Raw genomic sequence first — 26,231 nt, 5'->3', positions numbered from 1 at the left:
CTGTGATTAGGGCTGCTGCCCAGTTTAAAGAAATCTTAATAGATTGATCATACAATGCTTTTTAAACCAATGAATTGATTAGACCTGCATGTCCATAAAATACTCACAGCTGTGAAGGAAAAGCGGCGTCCTTTCTTCCCTCTGTAATGGTGTGCTGCATGTGTCACAGCTGGCCCCAATCCCTTTTGTGTTAGGAGGAGGAGGAGGAGATGCCTGATGCCCACAGATGCATAAATAGCTATAACAATTAACATTTAAAAAAATGAAAACCATAAAATCTATTGTCCAATTAAATCAGAGGCATGTTTTAATGGATCTAATCACTTTTAGTAGTGATATAATGTTGCTGTCATACTTTTTGTTGGTTATAATCTGAGGCAGATGAAAGGAAGGAGGCAACGGAGCTCAAATGAAAAATGTCCTTTAACAGATCAGCAGCTGCAGCCACCTCTGCAGAGATGGAGCCATCCCTCTTGCTGCCCAAAGGATGATCTGGGGAAGACTTTGTCCTCTCCAGGTTCCTGTCGGGTCAGCCCCTCTCCCTTTTGGATCTCAGGCTGGAGGGGACAAGGGCTGGGTTGGCTTTGCCCTGCACGCAAGAATTGGCCCAGCAGACCTCAGCCTGACTTTCCCCAGTGTCACTATAGGGACATTATTGTTGTTAATGCTTGGGTCCTTCCTTTCCACCAAATGATACTTGAGGCATCTGATAGTAACATGGAAAACTGTCAATCAGCTGACCTTTGAAAAACACGGTACTGTTTTTTCATTTCTCCTAGAAAGCAATAGAATCTGCTTTGTGCCTTCATTTTTAAATTGATTAGTTAAAAGCCCAGGCAGTTCACCTGCTAAATACCTGAACAGGTTGGTTGATGTAGGATTTAGCAAATGCCAGCAGACACAAAGCCTGCTTCTCTGTGCAGAGTGACCTTCCTGCTGTGATCTGAATCAAAATGCTGCTCCCACCCTCCTTGAATTCACATTCCCCATTTCCCCTGCACAGAGTTTAGAGAGCAAGATATGGCTTTTGCGTCCTCCTGTGGTCCAATTCTTGTTTGGTGGAGGAAGGCTCCATTGCCCCGTCCCTCAAGAACAATCTGCTCCAGGCATGCTCTTTCTTCTTGTATCAAAGCATTTGGCATCCTTTCCAAAACTCATTTAGGCCATGGTGCTCCAGTGGGACATGTAGGGGTGATTCATGGAAATTTCCCTTCAATCATTTTGGTGTGGTAAAATTGTTTCAGAGTGACTCTGCTGCAGATTTGGAGTCAGCATGTCATTGCAGGGCTCTTGCAAGCCAGTTAGATGAGAGCTTGTAATTGGAAGGCACATCAGAGCCTTTGCTCTGATGTGAAACCAGCCAGGGATTATTTTGAAAGTTTTGCTGTGAATTGTAACTTAGCTGCCTCACAGCTCTTAAGTGCTTAGCCAGTTCTCCATGAAGTTTAGTGTGAGATGGTGAGCACTTAAGGTTAGTTGTTTCTGGGATAGCCAACATGGCCGCCGGATGTTGCTGGACTACAACCTCCCAACATGCACACCCAGTTTAGCCCAATGGTCCGGGACAATGGGAGTTGTAGTCCAACATCATCTGGGCAGCACAAGTTTGGCTACCCTAAGAAAGGGTTTGTATCTTTCCCTTCATCAAAGATCCCACAGTGATTTGCAAGATTTCAAAAATACAACATATATTTTATAACAAGACAGAAAATGTGAACTGGATTCTGGAAAAAGTACCGTATTTTTTGCTCTATAAGACTCACTTTTTCCCTCCTTTCCCCTCCTTTTCCCTCCTAAATAGTAAGGGGAAATGTGTGGTGTGCGTCTTATGGAGCGAATGCAGGCTGTGCAGCTATCCCAGAAGCCAGAACAGCAAGAGGGATTGCTGCTTTCACTGCGCAGCGATCCCTCTTGCTGTTCTGGCTTCTGAGATTCAGAATAATTTTTTTCTTGTTTTCCTCCTCCAAAAACTAGGTGCGTCTTGTGGTCTGGTGCGTCTTATAGAGCGAAAAATACAGTATATAGATAGGTAAAAGGTAAAGGTAAAGGACCCCTGACGGTTAAGTCCAGTCGTGAACAACTCTGGGGTTGCGGCGCTCATCTCACTTTATTGGCTGAGGGAGCCAGCGTACAGCTTCCGGGTCATGTGGCCAGCATGACTAAGCCGCTTCTGGCAAACCAGAGCAGCGCACGGAAACGCTGTTTACCTTCCCGCCAGAGCGGTACCTACTAGCACTTTGATGTGCTTTTGAACTAGTATGTTGGCAGGAGCAGGGACCGAGCAACGGGAGCTCACCCCGTCATGGGGATTCAAACCGCCAATCTTCTGATCAGCAAGCCCTAGGCTCTGTGGTTTAACGCACAGTGCCACCCGCATCCCTTATATAGATAAGTAGAGGGTTTTAAAAGAGGATTGGACAAATTCATGGAGAATAAGGCTATCAATGGCTTCTAGCCCTTGAACTCTAGTTTTTGAACTCTGAACAGCATCCTCTGTACTCAGCCCAGCTCCTGCTTTACCTACACATCCAGAGGAGGTAAAAGCTGTGGCTAAAAATAACTGAGACTTGGCTGCCTAGAGACAAGCAAAAGCCCAGGCATCTCTGCTGTCCTACTATGTATGGAGGGCCCAAGAAAGTTAAAGGCTGGGTGAGAGGATCCTGTTTTCCTGCCTCAACTCATCCGGATGACCCTGTCTCACTGGTGGGGGTGGGGGCTTTCCAGAGGACTCCCGTCCACTCCAAACATCTTGGATGGAACCATTCTTCTCAGCAATAGAGCTCTTGATTCTTTTCCCTTTCATCACAGGAAAAGGGACCCTGCAAACACCAGAGGCAAGGTTTCTCTCTCCTCTGACTGCAGGGTTCCCAGTTCCCTTGAGGCACACAGTCCCTTGCAAATGACCCCAAGTTAGTCAGCAAGGAATAGGAGGTGCACAGCTTGATGGCTGAGCACCTGTGCTGCATGCAAGCGGTCCCTGGTTCAATCTCCAGCACCTCTGGGGAGGGCTGGGAAAATATCACTGCCTGAGATTGCTGCCATTCAGTGCTGACAGTACTAGCTAGATGGGCTCGGTACAAGGCAGCTTCCCTTGTGCTCCCTGCAAATTCATGCATTTTCCTTGGAGACTGGGGTGGTTATCTTGAGAAAAGCCTCCTTAGGTGCCACCTTTGGTTGTGCCAATGAGCCCAGTTTGTGGATGCTGGTGCAGTTGACCTTTTCTCTCTTTTTAATTGAAAGCCTTCCTGTGATTGGGTGAAGATCATGCAATTGGTTTAATCGATGTAGCCCTCCAAATATTGTGTGTCTGATTTTTCCCATCTAGCTTTCCCTCTCTCTCTGCTCCCGGGGTAAGCTGCTTCAAACCTTATCCTGATGTTGTGCTATTCTCTTTCTGCATTTCTAGCCCCGCAGGATCTGGTCGACACCCAGACGAGCACTCTCCCTTCTATGTGGCAGCCAGGCACCCGCAAGTCCTCCTGCTCCTCCTGCTCTCAGAGCGGATCCACGGAGAGTGGCCCCTCCAATGGCTGCAACCATGAAAGGCAAGGCGACAGAGGCTGGCTTGGGGGTGAGATGGGGCTGCTCTCTGCCAGGGAGCCCAGGTGGCCTCACAGAGGCAAAAGGGCTGACTTGAGGGCTGGCGGGGTGAGGTCTGGAAGGACAATTAAAGCACATGACTCTCCCCAGAGAATCCTGGGAGCTGAACATAGGGAGTCAGACCCATCTAGGGCAGTACTGTCCACACCAACTGGCAGAGGCTCTCTGGGCTCTGTAGCCCTGACTAGAGAGGCAGTTGGGGATTGGCTCTTGGAGCTTCTTTGTGCAAGGCAGATGCTCTGCCTGTGAGCTACAACCCTTCTATCTCAAGGGCTACTAGCCACAAGGGCTGTACTCTGTCTCCACGGCTGGAGGCCATCCTGCTTCGGTAGAGCAGTTGCTGGAAACCTCAGGAGGCGAGGGAGCTATTGAGCTCAAATCCTGCTTCAGTGTTTCTCAGCATCTGGGTGGCCACAGTGAGACCAGGCTGTTGGGCTAGAGGGGTCATTGGCCTCATGCAGCAGGATCTCTTTGTGTTCTTAATTCCCAGCACCCTTAACAAACTACAGCTCCCATGATTCTTTGGGGGGAGGCTCTCACTGTACGGTGTGGCTCAGCTCACAGCCAGGTGCAGTAGCACATACATTCTTCATTATTATTTAGCATTTTGAGTTTTATTGTGTTATTATCTTGTGTTATTATTATGCTATTTTGTATAATGCCTTTTATAGACTGGGGGCTCTGGACATGAGTTTATGGAACCAAGGGGGCGGGAGTCTGGAAAAGTTCAGGAACCCCTGTGTGGGATGCTTTTAAATTGCTTTTAATCTTGTGAGTCACTAAGGAGGGAAATGCTATGCTTTGAATGGCAGCTAATGTGTTTTTGAAAAGTACATCTTGAAAAATGGGATTATTGCTTGTGGTGTATCCATTTGCAACAATCCATCCTCTGGTTCCTTACAGGACTGTAGCTATACTCCCCCTTCCCTCTCTCTTCCCAGGGCTCCTCTGAAGCTGCTGTGTGATAACATGAAGTACCAGATACTATCTCGAGCGTTTTATGGCTGTGAGTTTTCACTTCATCCCGTTTTTAGTCACCACTTGGGAGCCAGGGGAACAGCCTGCTTAACCCTTCCCCCACCATTTCGTTGAAATTTGCTCCCCACCCCCCGTCTGCTGCATCTCCTGATGTAAAAGCATTTGGGGGCAGGAGATGGAATTACGATTTTGGGTGTAGAAATAACGATGGGGGAGAAAGGGTTAAGCAGCCTTTTCTGTCTTCTGCTGCTTTTCATTTTAAAAGGTGATGACAAAGAAGTACTTTTATATCCCCTATAGCACTATGGCCTTGCAATTAAGTGTGATGTGGAGTTTGCCCCAGTATTGTGAACTGAAGGGCAGAACTACCTTGGTTCTACTACTGTGACACCAAAACTTCAAGAATATTTTGTTTATCCCAGACTTCCCCTGGCTCTTAAGCCAAAATGACTTGCAGCTCAATAAAGATCAAGATGATCTTGGCCCTCAGGATTATGATCTATCAGACATGGCATTAAAGAAAAGAGATGGGAAGGGAGAAGGAAAAATCAAAGTCTGGCACCGGTTCGTAAAAGTGACAAAGTTCTTAATAAGGAACAGCTGGGATAGAATTGGTGCAGGTAGCCTGTGGAATGGCTGCCAGTTGTTGATGGTCATCAGTCTATAGCAGATCTTTGGAACTACAACTCCATCACCCCAGTGAGCATGGTCATTTGGACTACAGCGCATTGAATCGTAGAATAGTCGAGGTGAAAGGGACCGCCGGGCTCATCTAGTTCAACCCCTTGCAGTGCAGGAATGTTTTGCTCAACATGGGGCTTGAACTGCGGCCTTGAGATTAAGAGGCTCATGCTCTACCAACTGAGCCGGCACAGCTGGGTTGACTGGGATTTGCAGTTTAGAGCGCCTGGAGGGCACCCAGCTTGGGCAGGGTGGTTGATACAACCAGTTCCTCTAAGTGACAGCATGGGTCAGTGGGCATGGAATCACAGAACTGTAGAGTTGGAAGGGGACCGAAGGGGCTCCTTGGGTCCTGACACGGTCCTACAGTCCCTCCTCCAAGTCAGGCGGGTGGTGGGGGTCCTTCTTGTGCCAGTATTGCCCCTCCCTGGGGGAGCAATCAGCAGTGGTGCTTTAGCTGCCCCCCCTACCTGCCCTTCCCGCTGTTGAGGGCTGGTCTCTCTGGGATTGCCCTCTGTGCAGCCTCTTTCTCTCTCTGCTTTCCATGGCTTAGGGCTGGCCTACTGCCGGCACCTCTCCACGGTGAGAACCCACCTCTCGGCGCTGGTGAACCACGACATTGTGTCACCCAGCGTGCCCTGCAGCGCCAGCCAGGGGCTGACCGCTGAGGTCTGGGAGATGTTCCTGCAAGACAGTACGGTAAGGGGGACCCCCAATTCGCCCTGGCCAGCCCTGGGGCACCGTCAGCTCTGGCCCTGCTTTTGAAGGCGGATGGTTGAGGGCTGGCGGGGGGGGGGGAGGAGTCATTTTCTCTTTACTTGGCCTCAGTTTTCAGTGAACTTTCCCCACAGAGCTATGAGGAGAAGGAGCTTTTGCGGCTAGTCTACTTCGGAGGGGTCCAACACGAGATCCGGAAAGCAGTCTGGCCTTTCCTGCTGGGACATTACCGGTTTGGGATGTCAGAAGCTGAGAGAAAGCAGGTGAGATAAGTAAAATTTTTAGTTTTAGTTTGATTTATTACGGCCATTGGCCCATATCGAAAACAATACATCAAAATTTATCCATAAACAATACAATTTAAACAGTATAAAAACCAAGTTAAAACACCCATATAAAACCAATTTTACTTCAATTAAGTAAACACTATACACAATAAGCTCCCTCTATGTAAACCGCAATTCAGATCCCTCAGATTTTGGGAGATATGCGTCTTAGTTCTGGTACTTATTGATGGTTCTTAAGTTTAGCTAAGCTGTCAGAGTCATACAGTGATCCATTTCTCCTCTTTTGAAATAAGACATTAATCAGGTATCTAGCGACTGCAAGGGATCTACTTGTGTCTTTGTCGTTTAATAAGTATATTATTTGGGCTTCCTGAGGTCTGTCAGCAATTCTCGATAAATATGGGGCCAGAAACTTGGACTGTGAAGCCGAATGGACAAATTAAAATTACTCATCAGTATGCCATGAAGTCTGCAGTGCTTGTGTTACTGAATCTGTATTTAAATGCTAAACAAGACGAACGATTAGTGGATAAACCACTAATTGGATTTCTCTTAGTGGCAGAGCACATGTGGTTACAGTCACATTCTGGAAGGGCTTAAAAGGTACAGAATTGAACGCATGGTACAAAAGAGGGTGAATCATTGCCTAAACGGCCTCGGCCCAGTATACCTGAAGGAGCGTCTCCACCCCATCATTCAGTCCGGACACTGAGGTCCAGCTCCGAAGACCTTCTGGTGGTTCCCTAACTGCGAGAAGCCAAGTTACAGAGAACCAGGCAGAGGGCCTTCTCGGTGGTGGCACCCGCCCTGTGGAACGCCCTCCCATCAGCTGTCAAGGAAATTAACAACTATCTGATGTTTAGAAGACATCTGAAGGCAGCCCTGTTTAGGGAAGTTTTTAAATGACTGATGTTTTAATGTATTTTTAATCTCCCTTTGGAAGCTGTCCAGAGTGGCTGGGGAAACCCAGCCAGATGGGCGGGATATAAATATTATTGTTGTTGTTGTTGTTGTTGTTGTTGCTATTACCTTATGGAAAAATTGACCCACACATGAAGAGGAAAAAGACACCTTTGCTGACCTCTTCCTGACAAGAGGAAGGGAGCACAAAGACACCTTTGCAGGAGAATGGTGGAGCTTCATTCCATTCAAAAATTCTCCAGAAAACCAAAAGTTTATACTAACTAGTGGATCACTTAATAAGAATGTGTTTTATAGATATACGTACCTCTTTGCTGCTATTTTAGTATTATGTGGGGCTGATTAAAACTTCCATTTGCTCTCTTTGCATAAGTCCTGCCTCAAAAATTGACTTTGCCCAGTGGAAGAGGGCTCCATTTTTCTGCCTCATACTCGGGGCACTTTAGAGCTGGGCTTGGCACGTTCCTTACCATTGCAAAGTGGCTGAGGGTGTGGTGGGTGCATTTTTCTTTCCGCAAAGCATTTCTCTGGTGCTCCTCAGCCTTTCTGCCTGCCCTCACTTCCTGATCTGAAAATGCAGTGCATGGTTAAACTATGGAACTTGTTTCCCCAGGAGGCAGAGAGGTCTTTAAAAGAGGATTCATGGAAGAGAGAGCTATGGGCGACTCTGCTCTGCCTCCACAGTCAGAGGCAGCAAAGCTTCTGAATCCCAGTTGCCAGAAACCACAGGGGGGGGGGGGGAGAAGGCTGCTCTTCTGCTTGAGCCCTGCTTGTGGGCTTCTCACTGGGGCATCTGAGTGGCCCCTGTGAGGCTGGACTAGGTGGTCCCTTTTGCCTGATCCAGCAGTCTGTTGTGTTCCCTCCTGATCTCTTCCCCATGGGCTTTCATTGAAACTTGGGCACGCAGGAAGTCAGCAGAGCCCAGACCACTGGGTGGATGATTTTAGATTGAGAGAAAGGACTTCCAGAACTACTCCTTGGCCACCTTAAAAATAAGGCAGGCAGGACAAAATCCTGCACCCCACTCATGAGAAGCTCACTGAAATTTTCTTGATAATATTCAAATCAATTGATGGCAAATGATTTTGCGGGATGGGGGGGATTGAGGAAGAGCCATAGATCAGTGGATCAGGTTCAAACTCTGTAGAAAGTGGTCAGGCCTGGCATTGTTCTGTGCTGTGCAGTCTAAGGTATCACACTGCTTAAGGCAGTGCTGCGAGTGGTTTTAGGTTCTGGATTTAGGCTCCAATCTCTCCGGAGGCACGGGTTCAAATTCCCCTGCTGCCAAGTGTTCTTTTCCCCTGCTATCCTTTTCAAACTATCTGCACCACTTATCCTCTCTTGTGTGAGGGGCAGTGTGCTTTAGTGCTTTAGTGGTTAGAGTGTCAGACAAGGACCTTGGGAGACCAGGATTCAAATCCCCACTTGGCCATGAAGCTCACGGAGTGGCTGCCTTCTTGCAACCTAACCTCCCTCACAGGGTAGCTTTGGGGATTAAATGAAGAGGGAGGGAAACCATGTTTGTTGTTTTGTTTATTACATCTATATACCATCTTTTTCTTCCAAGAAGCTCAAGGTACATGGTTCTCCCCCTCCTCATTTAATCCCCACAACAACCCTGTGGGGTAAGTTAGGCTGAGAGGCAGTGACTGGCCCAAGGTCACCCAGGGAGCTTCATGGCTGAGTGGGGATTCGAATCATGGTCTCCCAGGTTCTAGTCTGACACTCTGGCCATTATGCCACTTTTGAGCTACTTGGAGGAAAAGGTGAGACATAAATCCAGCAAACGAATAAATGAAACTGGGTTCAGTTCTGCTCCAGGGTGCTGTGGGGGATGCAAGGGCCTCTCCTAGCTTCTCTCTTGGCTTCAGGTCGACAGCCAGACTCGCGCCTGCTATGAGCAAACCATGGCAGAGTGGCTGGGCTGCGAGGCGATTGTCCGACAACGGGAGAAGGAGTCTCACGCGGCCGCCCTGGCCAAGTGCTCCTCAGGGGCCAGCCTGGACTCCCACATGGAACACGTGATGCACCGAGATTCGACCATCAGCAACGATGTGAGTGGGGGGGGGGAATCAAGGTCCATTGGAATTGAGTCAGTTCCCAGATGGCTTCAGAATGCGTAAAAATAATTTAAATCTCTCAATTTCTCCCCTCCACTGCGCCCTTTCCTGCAGCACTCCCTGGAGCATGTTCGCATTAAAGGCGCTAGGATACCACTTGGAACAGCCATGGCCCCCCTCCATAGAATCCTGGGAGCTGTAGTTTCTTCAGGGTTATGAGAGGAGAGTCTCCCTAGTCCCCCCCCCAACTGATTGTTAAAGCACCTTGTGAGTGGAAGGGGGCGAGCAATTTAAAAAGAGGGGGCACTGTTGGTTCTTGCCCCCCCAGGCTGGCCTCCTCCCCTGATTCCTGACATCAGCGCATTCTGCCCCCACGGCAGACACCTTGACTTGTCCCCCTGGCCTGGTTCTCCCATGCGCCTCCTCTCTTCCCACAGTCTTCCCAGAGCGGCAGTTCCGGCCCACAGAACTTGACACGGCTTCAGAGCGACTCCAGTGGCAGTACCCAGGTGAGATGTCCAGCCTGTTGGATCCTCGGGGGGGGACGGGACTCCAAATTCTGAGCTGCTGTGCAAGCCTGAGAGACAGCACTGTGTAATGGTTAGAGTGTTGGCTGAGGACCTGGGGAACCAAAGTTCAAATCTCCACTCAGCCATGCAGCTCACTGGGTGGCCTTGGCTGCCAGTCACTGCCTTCTCACAGCCTAGCCTACCTCACAGGGTTGTTGTGGGGATTAAAGGAGGATGGGGGAGAAGCACGTGCACCAAATTGAGCTCCTTGGAGGAAAGGATAGGATAAAAATGTGATTGTATGTTTTTAATAGATTGTCTAGATAGATGGATCGTTTTAATTCTACCTTGTTTTTTAATCACTGTTCCCCCCTTCATGTTTTTAGTTGTTCCTATTTTACCTGTAAGCTACCTGGAGTGCAGTTCAATCCTCAGTGGTCTCCCCAGCCAAAGGGTCTCAGGAGCAGGCTGGGAAAGACCCCCAAGGCAGAGATTCAGGAGAGGCCCTGGCGAAGCTGGGTGAGCCAGTGGTCAGATCTGGCAGGTAGATAAAGTTTGCTGTAGATCAGCGGTCCCCAAACTTTTGGGGGCCACTGCCCCCTGGGCTCCATCTCTAGAGAGAGCATTGTTCAGAACTGCTTTTGGCCTGGCCCACTACAGTAAGAAAGATAACAACACAGCAACTAATTGCACCTTTATTCAGAATCCAGTTTAAACTATTTAGTTTAATTAATTCAAGAAAACTGATTAACTTGATCCAGTAATACCAGCTTTTCAAAGTCTGATAGTCATTTATACCTCCAGTGCCCCCTGCTTCCCCCTAGGTAATCCCACCTCTCGGGGTGCTACCACCCACTTGGGAACACAGCTTCAGATCTTTGCAGAATGCAGTCTCTTACTAAACATTTAACTATTTACTACTGTTACATAAGCATTTTTTATTTTATTTTTTTGCTATACTGTAATAAATTAATCTCTGTTTTATGACTCACTGTAAAATATCTACCTATCTTTATAAACTCATTTTGGTATTTGTGTGGTGCCTTTCAGGGCTAGGCAGCCCACTCAATTCACACACAAATTTCACAGTATCAATCAAAATTTACATAACAAAAAATCAGCAGTGAAATGATAAAAGAGGGTAGAAAAATAGTTGCAGCATTTTAAAATTGCACTTAAAAGCTTAGACCAGCCTTGAATGAATTGGATAAAAGCAGGTTTGAAAAGAGAGATCTTCAGAGCCAGTTCAGAAACCGTCAAAGGGGCCAAGTGCAGTTCCAAGGTGGGGGACCCACCACTGCAAAGGACCTGCCTCACTAGACTGCTGCACCTTTCTGATGGGAACCTCTACAGCCAATCTTAAGAGCCAGGCAGCTTTGTGTGGGTGCTGGCAATCCTTGGAATAACCTGGCTCCAAGCAGTTTGTGGCTTTCAAGATGGCAGCCAGCACTTTGAATTGGGCTGGCAACCAATCTGGAATCTGAATTATATGCTGTGATCACTTGGCCAGAAAAAGCAACAGAGCATTTTGCACTGGCTGAGGCTCCTCGGTGGACTCAGCTATACAGCTGCAAATAAAACGTTTTAAATGTGTTGTAAAGTGCAATATACAAATGTGACTCTAGAAGGCGACAGTGAGCTATGCAAAATTCAATGTATTTTTCAAAACTTTTAACAAAGCTTTTTCACAGTATTTTTTATACGTGTGTAGATTCCACCAATATCTTGAAAGGCAGCTCCATGCAGAGGCCATTGCAGTAGTCAGACAATCTGATCCATTCCTGTTCTCTTTTGGCCTCTCCTTCTTTGCCCAGGTGTTTGAGTCGGTCGATGAGGTAGAACAGCCCGAGGCAGATGCCAAACCTGAAGATGGCAAACGGCCCAAACTCTCCAACGGGATGATCCCTGACGGCGCCTCCTCCCCCGACCCTTGCTATCCCTCTTCCCAGAACTTTTTGGTCACCTCCCCATGCTCAGAGCAGATCTTCAGCACCAAGGACAGTATGGTGGAGACCGCAAAAGCCGCGGTGTGCCACTCTGCCCAGGCGAGCATGGCTGTTGGCCAGGGACCTCTCAGTGTGGACAGTGCCCTTGTGGGTGGCACACAAACAGGGGAAGGTTTGCAGGGCCAGGACAGCCTGGAGGAGCTCCCCACCACCAGCAGCTTAGAGGAGTTTATTCTCATGGGCAAGGAGCACCCTGATAAAGAGGGGGCATCTCTGTCTATAGTGGATGTGACAGGCAGCTGGCCAGACCACAGTGTGGGGCAGCAGAACTCCATGGGGAGTGAAGATGACCTCTCAGAAGAACCAGAGATGGAGAGCCTGTACCCACAGCTGGAATCACACTCCCTGGCTGTCACTGACTTGACCTTTAGCGAAGTCTCGCCTGTCTCCTCGTCGGGGGTCACCTACTCTGTGAGTGTGTGTCAGGGTCCCTGGTCCCTGGTTCCTCCTGATCTTTGGGAACGGTATTTTGTTTTGCTTTAAAACCCAAAAGGAGCAAACATTTTAGGCAGGGTGAAATTTTTGCTTTGATTGCACTAGCGCATTTATCTATTCACTTGCTAACTGTTACTAACTACTACAGTGGTACCTCTGGTTATGTACTTAATTTGTTCCGGAGGTCTGTTCTTAACCTGAAACTAACCTGAAGCACCACTTTAGCTAATGGGGCCTCCCACTGCCACCACACCGCCGGAGCACGATTTCTGTTCTCATCCTGAAGCAAAGTTCTTAACCCAAGGTAATATTTCTGGGTTAGCGGAGTCTGTAACCTGAAGCATATGTAACCTGAAGCGTATGTAACCCAAGGTACCACTGTACAGCTAATTTACTTGCTAGCTACTACTAATATACTACAGCCTTGCCTTTCTGGCAGTGTTCTCAAGACAGTTTAGTTTTTTAAATGATGGCCCACAGTTGTTGTTGGTGTTAAAATTTCTATACTGCCCTTCTTCTGAGGATCACAGGATGGTTTACAATATTAAAAAACCCCAGTTTGTTTTGGGTTCCACACACCAAGCAGGCCACACGCTGGATTTGATTTTTGCTGTGGGTATAGATGTGATCATGTCCTCCCTTGTGGAAGTGCCATGGTCTGAAAGCCAGGTTTGACTCCCTCCTCCCTCCCGGGTGGCGAGCCGATTTGGGCTCACCTGTGAAGGCTGATGGATCCTGATGGATTTCGTCAAGCCTTGCAGGACCCTGCTTCCCCTGGTGGCTCACTAGATGAGCTTGTCAAGAACTGGAATAACCGGCTCTTGGCGGCCACCAATGAGATCACACCTAAGTGCCCTCCGCGACCCCGCCGAAACCAGGGCCCCTATTTTACCGAGGAGCTCCAGAAAATGAAGTGGTACCTCAGATGGCTAGAGCGAGTATGGCAGGGTGCCCGCAATCGAGCCTCAAGAACATCTTATAGGGTTTTCATGAAAACCTACGAGATGGCAGTGAAGGCCGCTAAGAAGTCTTACTTCTCGGCCTCCATTGCATCCGCTAGCTCACGCCCGGCGCAATTATTTAGTATAATTAGGTCTTTAATGTCCCTCGAGGGGCAGCCAAATTTAAATAACAATTTGACACACAGCTGTGAGGCATTTGCGAGCTTTTTTGTGGAGAAGGTCCTGTCGCTCCGCCGTGACCTCCCTGCCAATTTGGATACAATAACGGAACTGGAGGCCCCTCGACTGTCCTCGGGTCCAGTATTGGACCACTTTGACGGGATATCCCCAGCCGATGTGGACAGACTCCTCCGAGCTGGAAAGCCCACCACCTGTCCTCTTGACCCGTGCCCGTCCTGGCTGATTAAAGCATGTCCAGATGAGGTGCGGCCCCCCCAGGGGATATCATCAATCTGTCCCTTGGCACCGGGACATTCCCAGGGGAACTGAAGGAGGCAGTGGTGCACCCAATCTTAAAGAAAACATCATTAGATCCTTTAGATCTATCCAATTACCGCCCGGTTTTGAATCTTCCGTTCCTGGGTAAGGTGATTGAGAGAGCGATTGCCAAACAGCTTGGTAGGTTTCTGGATGAAACATCAGCTTTGGATCCATTCTAGTCCGGCTTTCGCCCTGGTTACGGGACCAAGACGCCTTTGGTCGCCCTAACAGATGATCTCCGTAGACAGCTGGATCAAGGCGGGTCGGGACTGCTGATTCTTTTAGATCTGTCAGCAGCCTTCGACATGGTCAATCACGAACTTTCGTACCACTGCCTTGCCGACGTGGAGATTCAGGGCACAGTCCGATAGTGGCTGCGCTCCTTTATCGCAGGTTGGGGACAGAGGATAGCACTAACGAGGGAGCTACCGTGGCACTCCTTGGTGTGTGGCGTGCCACATGGTGCAATCCTTTCCCCGATACTTTTCAATATCTTTATGTGCCCCCTTGCCCAGATTGTCTGGTGCTTTGGGCTGGGTTGTCATCAATATGACACCCAGCTTTATCTGTTGATGGACGGCCGCCCTGACTTGGCCCCAGACACACTGACCATATGCTTGGAAGCTGTGGCTGGATGGCTGTGTGGGAGCCGGTTGAAGTTAAATCCTTCCAAGACAGAGGTCCTCTGTCTGGGTCAGGATGACATGGGGTTGGGGCGCCAACTCCCATCTTTTGCGGGGGCTCAATTAGTGCCAGCGCCTTCTGTCAAGAGCTTGGGTGTAACGTTCAGTGTCTCCCTTTCCATGGAGGCGCAGGTTGCAGCCACAGCAAAGGTGGCATTTTTCCATCTTCGCCGTATTAAGCAGTTGATCCCTTACCTTTCTTGCCCTGATCTGGCCACAGTGATCCATGCGATGATCACCTCCAGGGTTGATTATTGTAACTCGCTCTATGCGGGGCTGCCCTTGAAGCTGACCCAGAAACTCCAGCGGGTGCAGAATGCCGCAGCGAGGCTCCTTACAGGGTCCTTGCCGTGGGATCACATTCATCCAGTGCTTTACCAACTGCACTGGCTCCCGGTGGAGTATAGGGTCAGGTTTAAAGTGCTGGTTTTGACCTTTAAAGCCCTATGTGGCCTAGGACCCACATACCTATGGGACCGCCTCTCCTGGTATGCCCCGTGGAGGACCTTAAGGTCCACAAATGACAACACTTTGGAGTTTGCAAGTTGGTTAGATTGGTCTCAACTAGGGCCAGGGTCTTTTCAGTACTGGCCCCGACTTGGTGGAACGCTCTGTCACAAGAGACTAGGGCCCTGCGGGACTTGACATCTTTCCGCAGGGCCTGCAAGACAGAGCTGTTCTGCCTGGCCTTTGGTTTGGACTTAGTCTGACCCTTATGTTTCCCTCCCCTTATGGTTTTGATCTATGGGCTACTATTAAAATGAGGCTGCATTTTAAATTGTATTTTAACCTGTATTTTAAATTGGTTGGTTTTTTCCTTCCCCAACGTTTTTATTGTGTTTTTACTGGTGTTAGCTGTCCTGAACCCATCTCTGGCTGGGGAGGGCGGGGTATAAATAAAAAAATATTATTATTTTGGAGGGCAACCAAAATGGTCAAAGGCCTGGAAACGATGCCTTATGAGGAACAGCTAAGGGAGCTGGGCATGTTTAGCCTGGAGAAGAGGAGGTTAAGGGGTGATATGATAGCCATGTTCAAATATATAAAAGGATGTCACATAGAGGAGGGAGAAAGGTTGTTTTCTGCTGCTCCAGAGAAGCTGACACGGAGCAATGGTTCCAAACTACAAGAAAAAAGATTCCACCTAAACATTAGGAAGAACTTCCTGACAGTAAGAGCTGTTCGACAGTGGAATTTGCTGCCAAGGAGTGTGGTGGAGTCTCCTTCTTTGGAGGTCTTTAAGCAGAGGCTTGACAACCATATGTCAGGAGTGCTCTAATGGTGTTTCCTGCTTGGCAGGGGGTTGGACTCAATGGCCCTTGTGGTCTCTTCCAACTCTATGATTCTATGATTCTATGATTAAAAAATATCATAGTAACAAAGTCAATACCCCCCAATTTTAAGGCCAGAGATTATGGGATAGATTGAGAGGAAGTAATCATATTTTAGTCCCATTGACATCAATGGGGTGTTAAAATTGATTTACCAATGCCAGGATATCTGTGTTATCAACAGCTCAGTTTTGAGTTTGTGTGAATAGTTTTGTAAATAACAAAACTATCACCACATGTACTTTTCTACATTTCATTCCTTTATTGCCCCATTTGAGGCAGGACTGGCCCACCTGTGAGGCAAGGTGAAGCAACTGCCTCGGGCAGCAGGATCCGCCTGTCATTTTGCTGTGATCCCTGCACTGCAGGGCGTTGCACCAGATGGCCCTCTGGGTCCCTTCTAACTCTGCAATTCTATGACTTTTAAAACCAGCTGTTAAGTTTGTGGCATGGACAGGCCCTTGCATGTACCTTAGCAGAAGTTGTGCTGAAAGTTAACTGGGATGTGTTTCCTTGCCCTTTCTGCTTCCGCAGCCAGAGCTGCTTGACATGTACACTGTGAACCTGCACCGCATTGAGAAGGATGTCCAGAGGTGCGACCGGAACTACTGGTATTTCTCACCAGCCAACCTGGAGAAGCTGCGCAACATCATGTGCAGGTAGCTGCCCAGTGGGATGGGGGCGGGAACTGGCTGTGTCATTCCTTGCAGGCGACTCTGTCACTCTTTGGGCCAGGAACCGTGGGACCAGAGGATGCTTGGCGCAAGGAGCAGCCCATGTACTGACCACAGAGGGCCCTTTGCAGGCTGAGCAAAGGCTGGAACCCTGGCCCTTCCCGTAAAAATAAAGTGAGATTCCAGTCCTCATAATTCAGAATAAAAGATCTCCCTTATACCACGTCAGGCCATTGGCACACCCAGCTCAGTACTGGTTATAGGAAGCTGGTTATCCCACAGACCCAATGAAGCCTCAGCTTATTAAACAGAGGATTTGCCACTGATTGATTTATTAAGCTAGCATTTTTAGAGGGGAACCAACCACCCCCAAAGGCTATTTGGGGCTTTAAGATGATGCATTTCTGCATTGCAGCAGCAGCCCCCCCCCCCAATCTTAGAAGAGGCATTCTGCATTCCCTGTCTTGCTGGTGCCTCTTCTAAGACAGCACATGCCATCTTAAAAAAAAAAAAAAGAAGAATCTGGGTGGTTTAATCAATGACACCATTTTCGTTGATCAAATTGCTTTTGTTTGTTTAAAATTATTTATTGATTAATTGGTTTAATCAGCTGTGGGTTCATTACCTATGGGTTAATTAGCAGTGATCCCTGCATTGCAAGTGCTTGGACTAGATGACCCTGGGTCTCTTCCAGCTCTATGATTGTATGGTCAGATGTTGCAATCCTCCTATCCGAAAGCAAAATGAACTGGCAGCTGAAATATAGGACTGCAGACATGCATGGTTTATGGGAGGGACACAGGTTTGGGATGTTTTCTCACAGATTCTGCTCCTTTTTTCTGCTGGGTCTGCTGCTGACCCCTTGAAATCAGGGCCTTGGCAGCTGCTTTGCAGGACCTCTGTCACCTCACCCAGCCTCCTGTCTCTCTGCAGCTACGTCTGGCACCACATTGACATTGGCTATGTCCAGGGGATGTGTGACTTGCTGGCTCCTTTGCTTGTGATTCTGGATGATGGTGAGTTCTCTCTATTTGCCACTATGCCAGCCTTAACAGTCTGGGGAATTCTGGCTCTGATGGATCCCCTCGCTGGACTATTCATTTATTGGTTCATTTATAACATTTTTGCCCTGACTCTATGGTGCAAAAGCACCATTCATGATAGTAAGTAATTTGTGATCATGGTATCTCCCCTGCCAGGTAAGTTAGTTTACAGACAGAATGGACTACCTGATAGTTTACAGACAGAATGGACTACCTGGGGAGGTGATGGGCTCTCCTTTGTTGGAGGTTTTTAAACACAGATTAGATGGCCTCTGTCAGGGACTCTTTAGCTATGATTCCTGCATTCCTTGGGGTCACTTCTGATTCTATGAAACTACAATTTCATAAAAAGACCCAATGGAATAAGTCCACCAACTAAGGAAACAGGATCAGCAAATGTAAAAACATGATCAGCCATGTCCAATGAGAGCCTGCTTGAATGAAATGGCTCTGAGCAACTGATGTGGGCTTCTCATAGGCATCTGCTTGTTCATAGTGAGAACAGAATGGTGGACTGGATGGGCCTGTTGGTCTGATCCAACTCTTCATGTGCAGGAGGGGGCCAAGTGCACTTCCCAAGGCAAGGTCCTCTGTAGGTACAGCCGCTGTGAAAAGACTCCCCCACTCTCTCATCCCACTCAGATGTGTTTCCATTGTGGGTGGGAGATTGTAGAATTTGGGCCTCACCCTCTTGCACCTCTCCAAATCCAGATGAGACAGGCTTGCCCACTCATGTTTCACAGCTTGAAGCAGGGACATGTCTGGTGTTTAAAAAAACAAATTCAGAGTCTACCTCCATGGGAGGTAGCTGGAACATCAGGATGCAGAAAGCTCTGATGTGTGCTGATCCCCAAAGATCCACATGACTGTCAGACCAATGTGAACAGCCTAATTGGTGTGGCTTCCAGGCCATGGCTGGAATGTGGGTCTGCAGTTGGAGGAGGAGTATCCTGCACAGGAGAAGAAGTAGCACTTTTGTGATTTTCCCCAAGCCAGGATGTGTAAAACTGTCACCTGGACATGCATGCCTTTGGCAGCCAACACACAGAGAGCTCCTGGTTGTGTCCTTGGGTGGCCTGGGTCCTCTTCCTTCTGGGCAAAAGCAGGTGAGATCCAGGTCTACAGGGCACTGATTCCCCCGTTCTCTCTCTCTCACCCCCCGCCCCGCCCTTGTTCAGAGGCCATTGCCTTCAGTTGTTTCACAGAGCTTATGAAGCGGATGAACCAGAACTTCCCCCATGGAGGCGCCATGGACACCCACTTTGCCAACATGAGATCCCTCATCCAGGTAAACAACAGGAACTCTTCCAGTTCACCCTTTCCATGGAGTGTTCACCATGATCTGCTTGTCAGAGGCTTATGCAGAGGTTAGATCAGTGGTTCCCAAATTAGGAGGCAACCTCCCACCCATCTGGCCTAGGGAATCCCCCACTAACAGAGCCTCCATCTTATCTGGATTGAGCTTCAGTTTGTTGACTCTCATCCAGTCCATGACTGAGGCAAGACACTGGTCCAGCACTTCCACTGCCTCACCTGCAGATGTAATGGAGAAATAGAGTTGTGTGTTGTCAGCATACTCCATAACGCCGGAAAACCCAACTCAGTAGTTTCACCTTCCCGTTAGTCATTCATTTACCCCACACTTTCCAGTGCATTTCCACACAGCTTTCTAAACCAGAAAATTCCATAACATGAAATTGTTGGGCCACGCTGACAGCTCATTTTCTGACTTCTACAGTGTCTCACGTCCGTCTTTGGATAGACACTTCTTCACAGTCTCTCCATTGCTTTCTGTTGTTTGCTTCCTGCATCCACATGAACCCTACTGTTAGTTTTAGATTGTCCATCCACCGCACAGGTGGTCTTCTGAAATTGTATGGCCTCTGTGTTTGCTTTATTCCATTTTCCTGAGCCATCTCTTGCCACATGTCCAGTGCATGTGCATTTTAACTGCAACATTTCCTCCCATATCCATAAATTTGGATCTTTGCTGTATCCTATTTTTAGTTTTTCTGGCTTTAGAAAATATTCCCAACTTTGCACATTCCATGGCATATTGAACACTTTCAAATCCAAGGAAATATTTTCATTTTTCACTATGAAGCTCTTCTTAGTCTACTTTAATTATGCAAACCTCAATTTGGACTGGAATCACCCCTTGGTTACCTTTTGGGGTGATAAGCTCCTTGGTTTTTGCCTTGGGGCCTTACGGAGGGGTGCCATGCCCTCCACATACACACCTCTGGAAAGAACCCAGTGCCTTTAATCAGTAGAAATTCGGTTGCTGAAAGCTCCTCTCAGAGACACATTCTGCCTGCTGTTAGGCAAAATACCTGTGCAAGGAAAAGAAAGGGTGGCAGTGTTGCTTAGGTTCTCTGCTTGATACTTCCATGTCCTGTGAAGCTCTTTGAAAAGAGGTCAAGGGAGTATAGAGCACCTTGCTGCATGTAGGATGTGGGGGTTTTGTGGCGGGGGAGGGACAAATGTGGTTTTCTTACAGATACAAGATCCTGAAGCTTTTGCTTTTCTGGTAGATTTTAGACTCTGAGCTGTTTGAGCTGATGCATCAAAATGGCGATTACACACATTTTTACTTCTGCTACCGCTGGTTTCTCCTGGATTTTAAGCGAGGTGCGTTGGGGGTATGGGGTCTGCATCTGCATCTTTTAACACTAGCTGGAGCAGCATGAGTTGCCCTGATAGCATCCTGAGGACAGGAGTTGGGAGAAGGTAAAATATAATTGCCCTTCTTTGTCCCACCCCCCAATTTTTTTCCTGGTGTCCTCTTTGATGTTTGCTGCACAACACTGTTTGCTGCAGAGAATTCTGGGATGGGCGTCACTTCTGCATTTTAGGGTTGCCATATTTTAAAGAGCAAAAAAGAGGACACATTTGCTGACTTCTACTTTTAACTATGGATCATTATGATGACTCTCATTTTACATACCCATGAAAAAGAGGACGTGTCCTGGAAAAAGAGGGCATATGACAACCCTAGCTTTGGTCGCTTCAGATGGCTTCAATGACTGTTCTTTTTTTGTTCCTGTTTTCTAACAGAGCTAGTTTACAATGATGTCTTCTCTGTCTGGGAAACGATCTGGGCAGCAGCACAGATCTCCTCGTCTCATTATGTCCTCTTCATTGCTCTTGCCTTGGTGGAGGTTTATCGGGACATCATCCTGGAGAACAACATGGACTTCACGGATATCATCAAGTTCTTCAATGGTACAGATTGTAATGGGCTGGGGCTGAAGTTGAGGACACTTTTCTGTCCCAAATGACTGCACTGCAAAATCTGTGCCCCTCAGGAATAGGCACCAAGCCAGCCTCCAGGAGTCCTGAGCCAGGGACTTTGAGGTTGAGCTGCCTTCTGACCTCTGTGCAGGCAGAGAGAAATGTTGGCTTGTTCTCTGCTGCACTGCAGTACCACCACCAAAGCAGCCCAAAAGGTACTCTTTAGGGATCTGTTGGTGCCTGGAGGGACTTCCATCAAGCTGTAGACTTTGGCCTTAGTCTGAGCAATCTTTCACTTACATGCAGACTGAGCTACAGTGGTACCTCGGGTTAAGTACTTAATTCGTTCCAGAGGTCCGTACTTAACCTGAAACTGTTCTTAAACTGAAGCACCACTTTAGCTAATGGGGCCTCCCGCTGCTGCCGCGCTGCCAGAGCCCAATTTCTGTTCTCATCCTGAAGCAAAGTTCTTAACCTGAAGCACTATTTCTGGGTTTGCGGAGTCTGTAACCTGAAGCGTATGTAACCCGAGGTACCACTGTATTTGACTTCTTGCTGAGCTCTTTTTTTGCACCATCTTCTTGCTTTCCTGCCCAACTGATATGCGTGTGTGTTGTGAATGTTCTCTGTATCTTGCACATGACATACAGATCCTTTTTTTTAACTAGAGATGCTGGGGATGGGACTGAGCATGGCCTCTCCCACATAGTTGTGGTCCCTTTCCGAAGGTGTCTCTGCAGGATGCCTGAATGTGGGGATAGAGGCAAGGGCAGAGACCTCACCTTGTTTTCTTTGAACCTACCCTCTCTTCTTCCTCCGTTTTGCTTGACCCTTCCTTCCTTCCATTCCAGAAATGGCAGAGCGGCACAACACTCAACAGGTCCTGAAGCTGGCGCGGGACCTTGTCTACAAAGTCCAGACACTCATTGAGAACAAGTGATTTGAGAGAACATCTGCCCTGGAGGAGGAAGGGAGACTGAAGCAACCCTTGTGTACATTTGGAGGCTGGACTAGCGCATAAGGCAGAGTGCTAGAGAGGGAGCATGCCTCTCCCCATGAACTTGAGCCAGTCCCTGGAGAGGCAGTCTCCCAGCCAGTCATTCCACGGTTTGCATGGGCTGGGTGTTTTCAGCCACTGCCTGCTGGCTCTTCTGTTTCCATGATGACAATTAACCAAAGAACTCACAAGCTCTGCCTCCTTTCTCATTCAGGTAGGATGGAGCTTGACTGGCACAAACCTTGCCTTGTGGACAGAGGTCAGTCGTTAGGTGGGTGGAAAGGGTGTGGCTGTTTATTGGGATGTCTGGTTTTATTACCTTCTGTTCCTGTTTGGAAAGGTCAAGGTGACAGCCTTGAAAAGGGGTGGCTGGGATCTGTCGTTGATTTCCCTCCCTTCAGATCTTCCTTCAGAGAGAATATTTTAAACAGCCAGCATTTTTCCTTCCCCTATCACCTCCAAAATGTGCAGGTCGGGATCTAACTCTTGGCCCTTTAATCAAAAGGTGAGGCTTTGCCGAGGTCATCCTTTTATGGGGAAGCTTCTGAAGGGTGCCAGTTGAGGCCATCTCTACCACTGAGGTTTGTCTGTTCTCTTCCTGATTTTCCTGAAATTTTCTGCAGTGCCCCAGATCGCTGTCACCATATTTCATTAGGAAACCGTATAGCAGACTGAGGCCAGGCTGGCCTGTTCCATCCAGCTCTGTGGGGATGCTTGCCATTCTTTGCCCTTGACCAGGGCCTGACAAAAAAAACATGTTCTCCAACCCAGCACATTTTTTGCTGGACTGAGGACTTAAGTATCCTGCTTTTCTATCATGAGGTTGCAAAGCCATCATGTATGTCCAGGGCCTTGATGGCATCTCGTTGAAATTTTTCTCTCGCTTCTCTCTTTCTGCCCTAGATGGCTCCTTGTGTTTCAAAGCAGAAAGCACCCGATGGTTGCTCTGGTCCAGCCTCAGGAGTTTCCTCTCTTCAACACTGAACCTTGGAGGTTGGGCTCGGCCTATTAACACACACACACACACACACACTTTGCACCTCTCCTTCACATTGTCCTTCTGAATGATGTGGTAGTACAGGATACAGGATACTTCTTGGAGAAAGTCTATAAACACTTACTGAGGAGGTAAGCCATCCTTCCCCAACCTAGTGCCCTCCAGATGGTGTTGAGCTCCAACTTCCAATATCCCCCGTCTGCCTGGCCAGTGGTCAAGGATGATGGGAGTTGTAGTCCAACACCACTTGGTGAGCCCCATGTTGGGAAAGGCTGATGGAAACGGCAGTCCATGGAGCTGATCCTGTGACTCCTCTGAAGTTCTGCCTCTGTGTTGTCTCTGGTCAGCACCAGATTAACCAGTCTTCTTAGCACTCTAGTGTGAAGTAACATTGAGGACAAATATTTGAATTGGTCTGTGTTAAAAATTCAGGTGTTCTTTTTAAAAGAGAAGGAGAAAGAAACAGAGTGAAATTAAATGGGTTTCCTGATTTTAAAAAATCTCCTGAAAAGGTTGCCATCATGGCTAAGTGAGTGCCTATATTTTGTTTGGTTGTTGTCATGAAAAGGCCTTCCTCGTAGCCAGTAAATGCTCAGCCATAGTTGCTTCTCCCTCTCACTCCAGAGGACTAGTCTCTTAAACAGTGCTGCAAAATCCATCCCACCCACCCTGCTGGGTCTCTGTGCTGGCTAGTCGTACTTCCATGCTAAGCCCTTCCTATTCTTCTTTCAGGAGAGAGTGGTCAAAGAGCACCGCTTCCAAAGTGAGTAACCCTTAATGACCTCCATCCTTAAATTGGGAGTGGGGGTTCAGTCCTTGGCAGCTGCACTTCAAAACAGGGAGCTCTGTCTCAACAGTACACTCAAACTGGTTTAACTGTCCTGGCTTCCCTATGCAAAGCCCTGGGGATTTGAGTTTGGAGAGGGAGCTGCTGACCTCGCCCAAGCCCATTAATTTTGCCCTTCCCATTTGGCGCCCAAGCTGTAAGTCCCAGGCTTCCATCACTGGCTGTGCAAGGAGGCCATGCCAAGTGGACCAGTAGTGTGAAATGGATTCCTTGCCCCAAACAAGTTCAGCTTGGACTTCCCATGGCCTTTGGTGGCTGGTTGGACTTCCACAAAGTGGTAGGGCACTCCATTTTTCTGGCAAGTGTTAAAGAATCAGGCACCGCTCTCCAAAGCAGACATAGGCACATCCCAGGCTCAGCCAGATACTAAAGCACAAGAGAATCGTGCCCCTGGGCAGTGGTGCCAAGTGGGCTTTTGCCCTTTTGTCCCCATAAGGAAGGGGAACAGTTACAAAACAAGTTACTTCCTCCTGTTCTGGAGCTGATCTGCCTTACTACTTCTACCCCCAGAGCTTTTTCTGGGAGATGGCAGGGTAATGTGGTATTTTAAGGATAAAGTTTGGGACTGAAGGATCCATGCAGTCCATGGGGTGGGTGGGTGTATGTACATGTTGCTTGTGCTGGGCTTTTTGACTGTGGATGCTAGTGTTTCCACCCTCCTTTCTTAAAAGCACAAACTTGATCTAGTGACCTGTTTCTGAAAGATAAACCTTTCCACTTTGGAAAACTCCAAACGAGAGAATTAAGCAGGCTGACTAGCCCTTTTCTACAGGGCAGTGTCGTTGCCAAGCAAGTTGTGAGGAGCCAGCTGCCCTGGAGATGGCAGCGAGAAATGGTATGATGCAGTGGAAAGAGCATGGGACCTTGACTTGCTTTGAATTTTCGCTCACCCTTGAAACTGTTGGTTGGTCACTTCCTGCCCATCCAGCCTACTTCACAGAGTGACCGTGAGGACAACATGGTCCATCTTCTCCCCTTTATTGGAGGAAGGGTGAGATGCAGTGCGTAGGCTGCATCTGCAGGGGATTTTTGATGTTGTCTTTGTTTTTGACACTATGAGAAGCTGTATCTAAATTTTGAGAAGTAGTTTCTAGTATATAACTTTGCAATTGTTAGCACAAGGGTTTTCCACTCCCATATCACACTCTTGTTTTCAGAGCAATGCTACATCACCATGAACTCATTGCACTCACCCCTTGGGGTGACCTTTTAGTTTTTCTGAAATCCCTTTAAAAAAATGGTTTTGTTTTAAAAGCTAGCTGAGTAATCAAGCCGAGCACTTTCTGCCTATGCTATCAGAGAGAGCATATTTTAGCCATTTGATAGCAGTCTTGCTTTGTGTGTGTGTGTGTGTGTGCGCGTGCGCACGCGCATGTGTTTTAAGGGGAGCACTTTTAAATGCAAAGAAAATGTTATTTATTTACAGGTCTTTATTGATTCTCTCTGTGCGTCCTGAACTCTGTGTGCATGAAGCATTATGCAAACAAATACATTATTTTCTCAATGTGGCCAAACATATCTTTTAAATGTTGATCAGGAAATTGTGTGTGTGTGTGTGTCTATATCTATATATTATATAGATACAAATATTATATGTACAGTATAGAAAATGTATATGTGAGTTAGGCAGGGCACTAAGAAATCATTGCTTTTAAGAAAAGCGTTTTGCTGCTTCTCAGATGCCAAAATTCTTTGAGTGTTTTGGGAGTAGTAGTGGAGGTTTGTTGCTGTTCTGTTGCACGTCAGAGGATAAAGACAGATAATAGTTTGCAAGAAAAAGTGGCTTCATTTCCTATGGGGTGTAAAGTGATATGTCTCTCTCATCCCATCACCTTGCAAAAGAGACTTGGCAGGTTTCTGAATCCCTATGAAAACCTTCCAGATTTTGTTGACCAGAGGTGAGTGTGCATGCCACAAGCATTGATTCCCTTTTTCACATTACCTAAAAAAAAAGAAAATAAGTCTAATTTTGAAATTACAACACTTGGGGCTAGCGTGCATGTCAAAAAATTCATGCACAGAATGCCATGTCTGTCAATGAGAAACTGGCGTGGATCCGGATTGATTTGGTGGGGAAGAGGCTGGATGTGCTCTTAACTTTTGCATGAACCTGCCCTTTGAGTAGAAATGCTATCATGGGCAGCCTTTGGAATCTCTGGCTGGAGGACTTTTACATCCTTGAAAAAGACGGCCCATGTTATCTATACACATTACGACATCAGGTGAAGCCTTGGGCAGGGGAGAATAAAACCAGCTGTTACTCTTTGCAATCCTCTAAAAGAATGTTAAGCTAACACAGCAGGGGGGGCTATGGGGGGACACACACCCCAGAAGCTGCTGGACCTCCAACTGCCGTCACCCCTGACATCTGCTGGTCATCCCTGATGTGAGATGGGAGTCCACAATACATGATGTGAGATGGGAGTCCACAACTTTTGTATAACACCCCCCCCCACACACACATTATTCTCTTTCAGCTGCAGCGGAATTAATTTGACAGCCCACATTTAAACACTTGACTCTAGTTTTCTGGTCATTCTTAAGATGAAGAGATTTCTATTATTTCAACGGTGGCCAAACACAGTATCAGGCAGTCATTCCACTAGAACTGTTTGTTTCTTATTACAATCGTGGTTGAGAATGTGAACCTGTTAGAATATATAAAAAAATTGTCTAGTAGCACCTTAAGGTAAAGGTAAAGGGACCCCTGACCATTAGGTCCAGTCGTGGCCGACTCTGGGGTTGCAGCGCTCATCTTGCTTTATTGGCCGAGGGAGCCGGCGTACAGT

The 26,231-nt window shown here is 47.7% G+C and overlaps 1 protein-coding gene across 2 annotated transcripts in view; it reads left to right on the top strand.

The window, feature by feature from the left end:
• Positions 1 to 25,823, top strand: part of SGSM1 (small G protein signaling modulator 1) — a gene marked incomplete at its 5' end in the record, with an annotated part of 98,107 nt that extends 72,284 nt beyond the window's left edge. For both annotated transcript variants that reach the window (XM_079949309.1, XM_079949310.1), the window contains 13 exons: positions 3,407 to 3,545; positions 4,542 to 4,606; positions 5,813 to 5,958; positions 6,111 to 6,239; positions 9,056 to 9,238; positions 9,682 to 9,753; positions 11,568 to 12,170; positions 16,185 to 16,309; positions 17,258 to 17,340; positions 18,546 to 18,655; positions 19,902 to 19,998; positions 20,425 to 20,592; positions 21,453 to 25,823. In XM_079949309.1, the coding sequence (XP_079805435.1) occupies positions 3,407 to 3,545; positions 4,542 to 4,606; positions 5,813 to 5,958; positions 6,111 to 6,239; positions 9,056 to 9,238; positions 9,682 to 9,753; positions 11,568 to 12,170; positions 16,185 to 16,309; positions 17,258 to 17,340; positions 18,546 to 18,655; positions 19,902 to 19,998; positions 20,425 to 20,592; positions 21,453 to 21,541 (2,009 nt within the window). In that variant the 3' untranslated portion in view covers positions 21,542 to 25,823. The remainder of the gene's footprint in view (positions 1 to 3,406; positions 3,546 to 4,541; positions 4,607 to 5,812; positions 5,959 to 6,110; positions 6,240 to 9,055; positions 9,239 to 9,681; positions 9,754 to 11,567; positions 12,171 to 16,184; positions 16,310 to 17,257; positions 17,341 to 18,545; positions 18,656 to 19,901; positions 19,999 to 20,424; positions 20,593 to 21,452) is intronic.
• Between the last annotated feature and the right edge of the window lie 408 nt (positions 25,824 to 26,231).

The sequence above is a fragment of the Podarcis cretensis genome, assembly GCF_951804945.1.
Source record: "Podarcis cretensis genome assembly, chromosome: 13".
NCBI lineage: Eukaryota > Metazoa > Chordata > Lepidosauria > Squamata > Lacertidae > Podarcis > Podarcis cretensis.
Note: the sequence above shows the minus strand (reverse complement) of the source record. Positions and strands in the feature narration are given on the sequence as shown.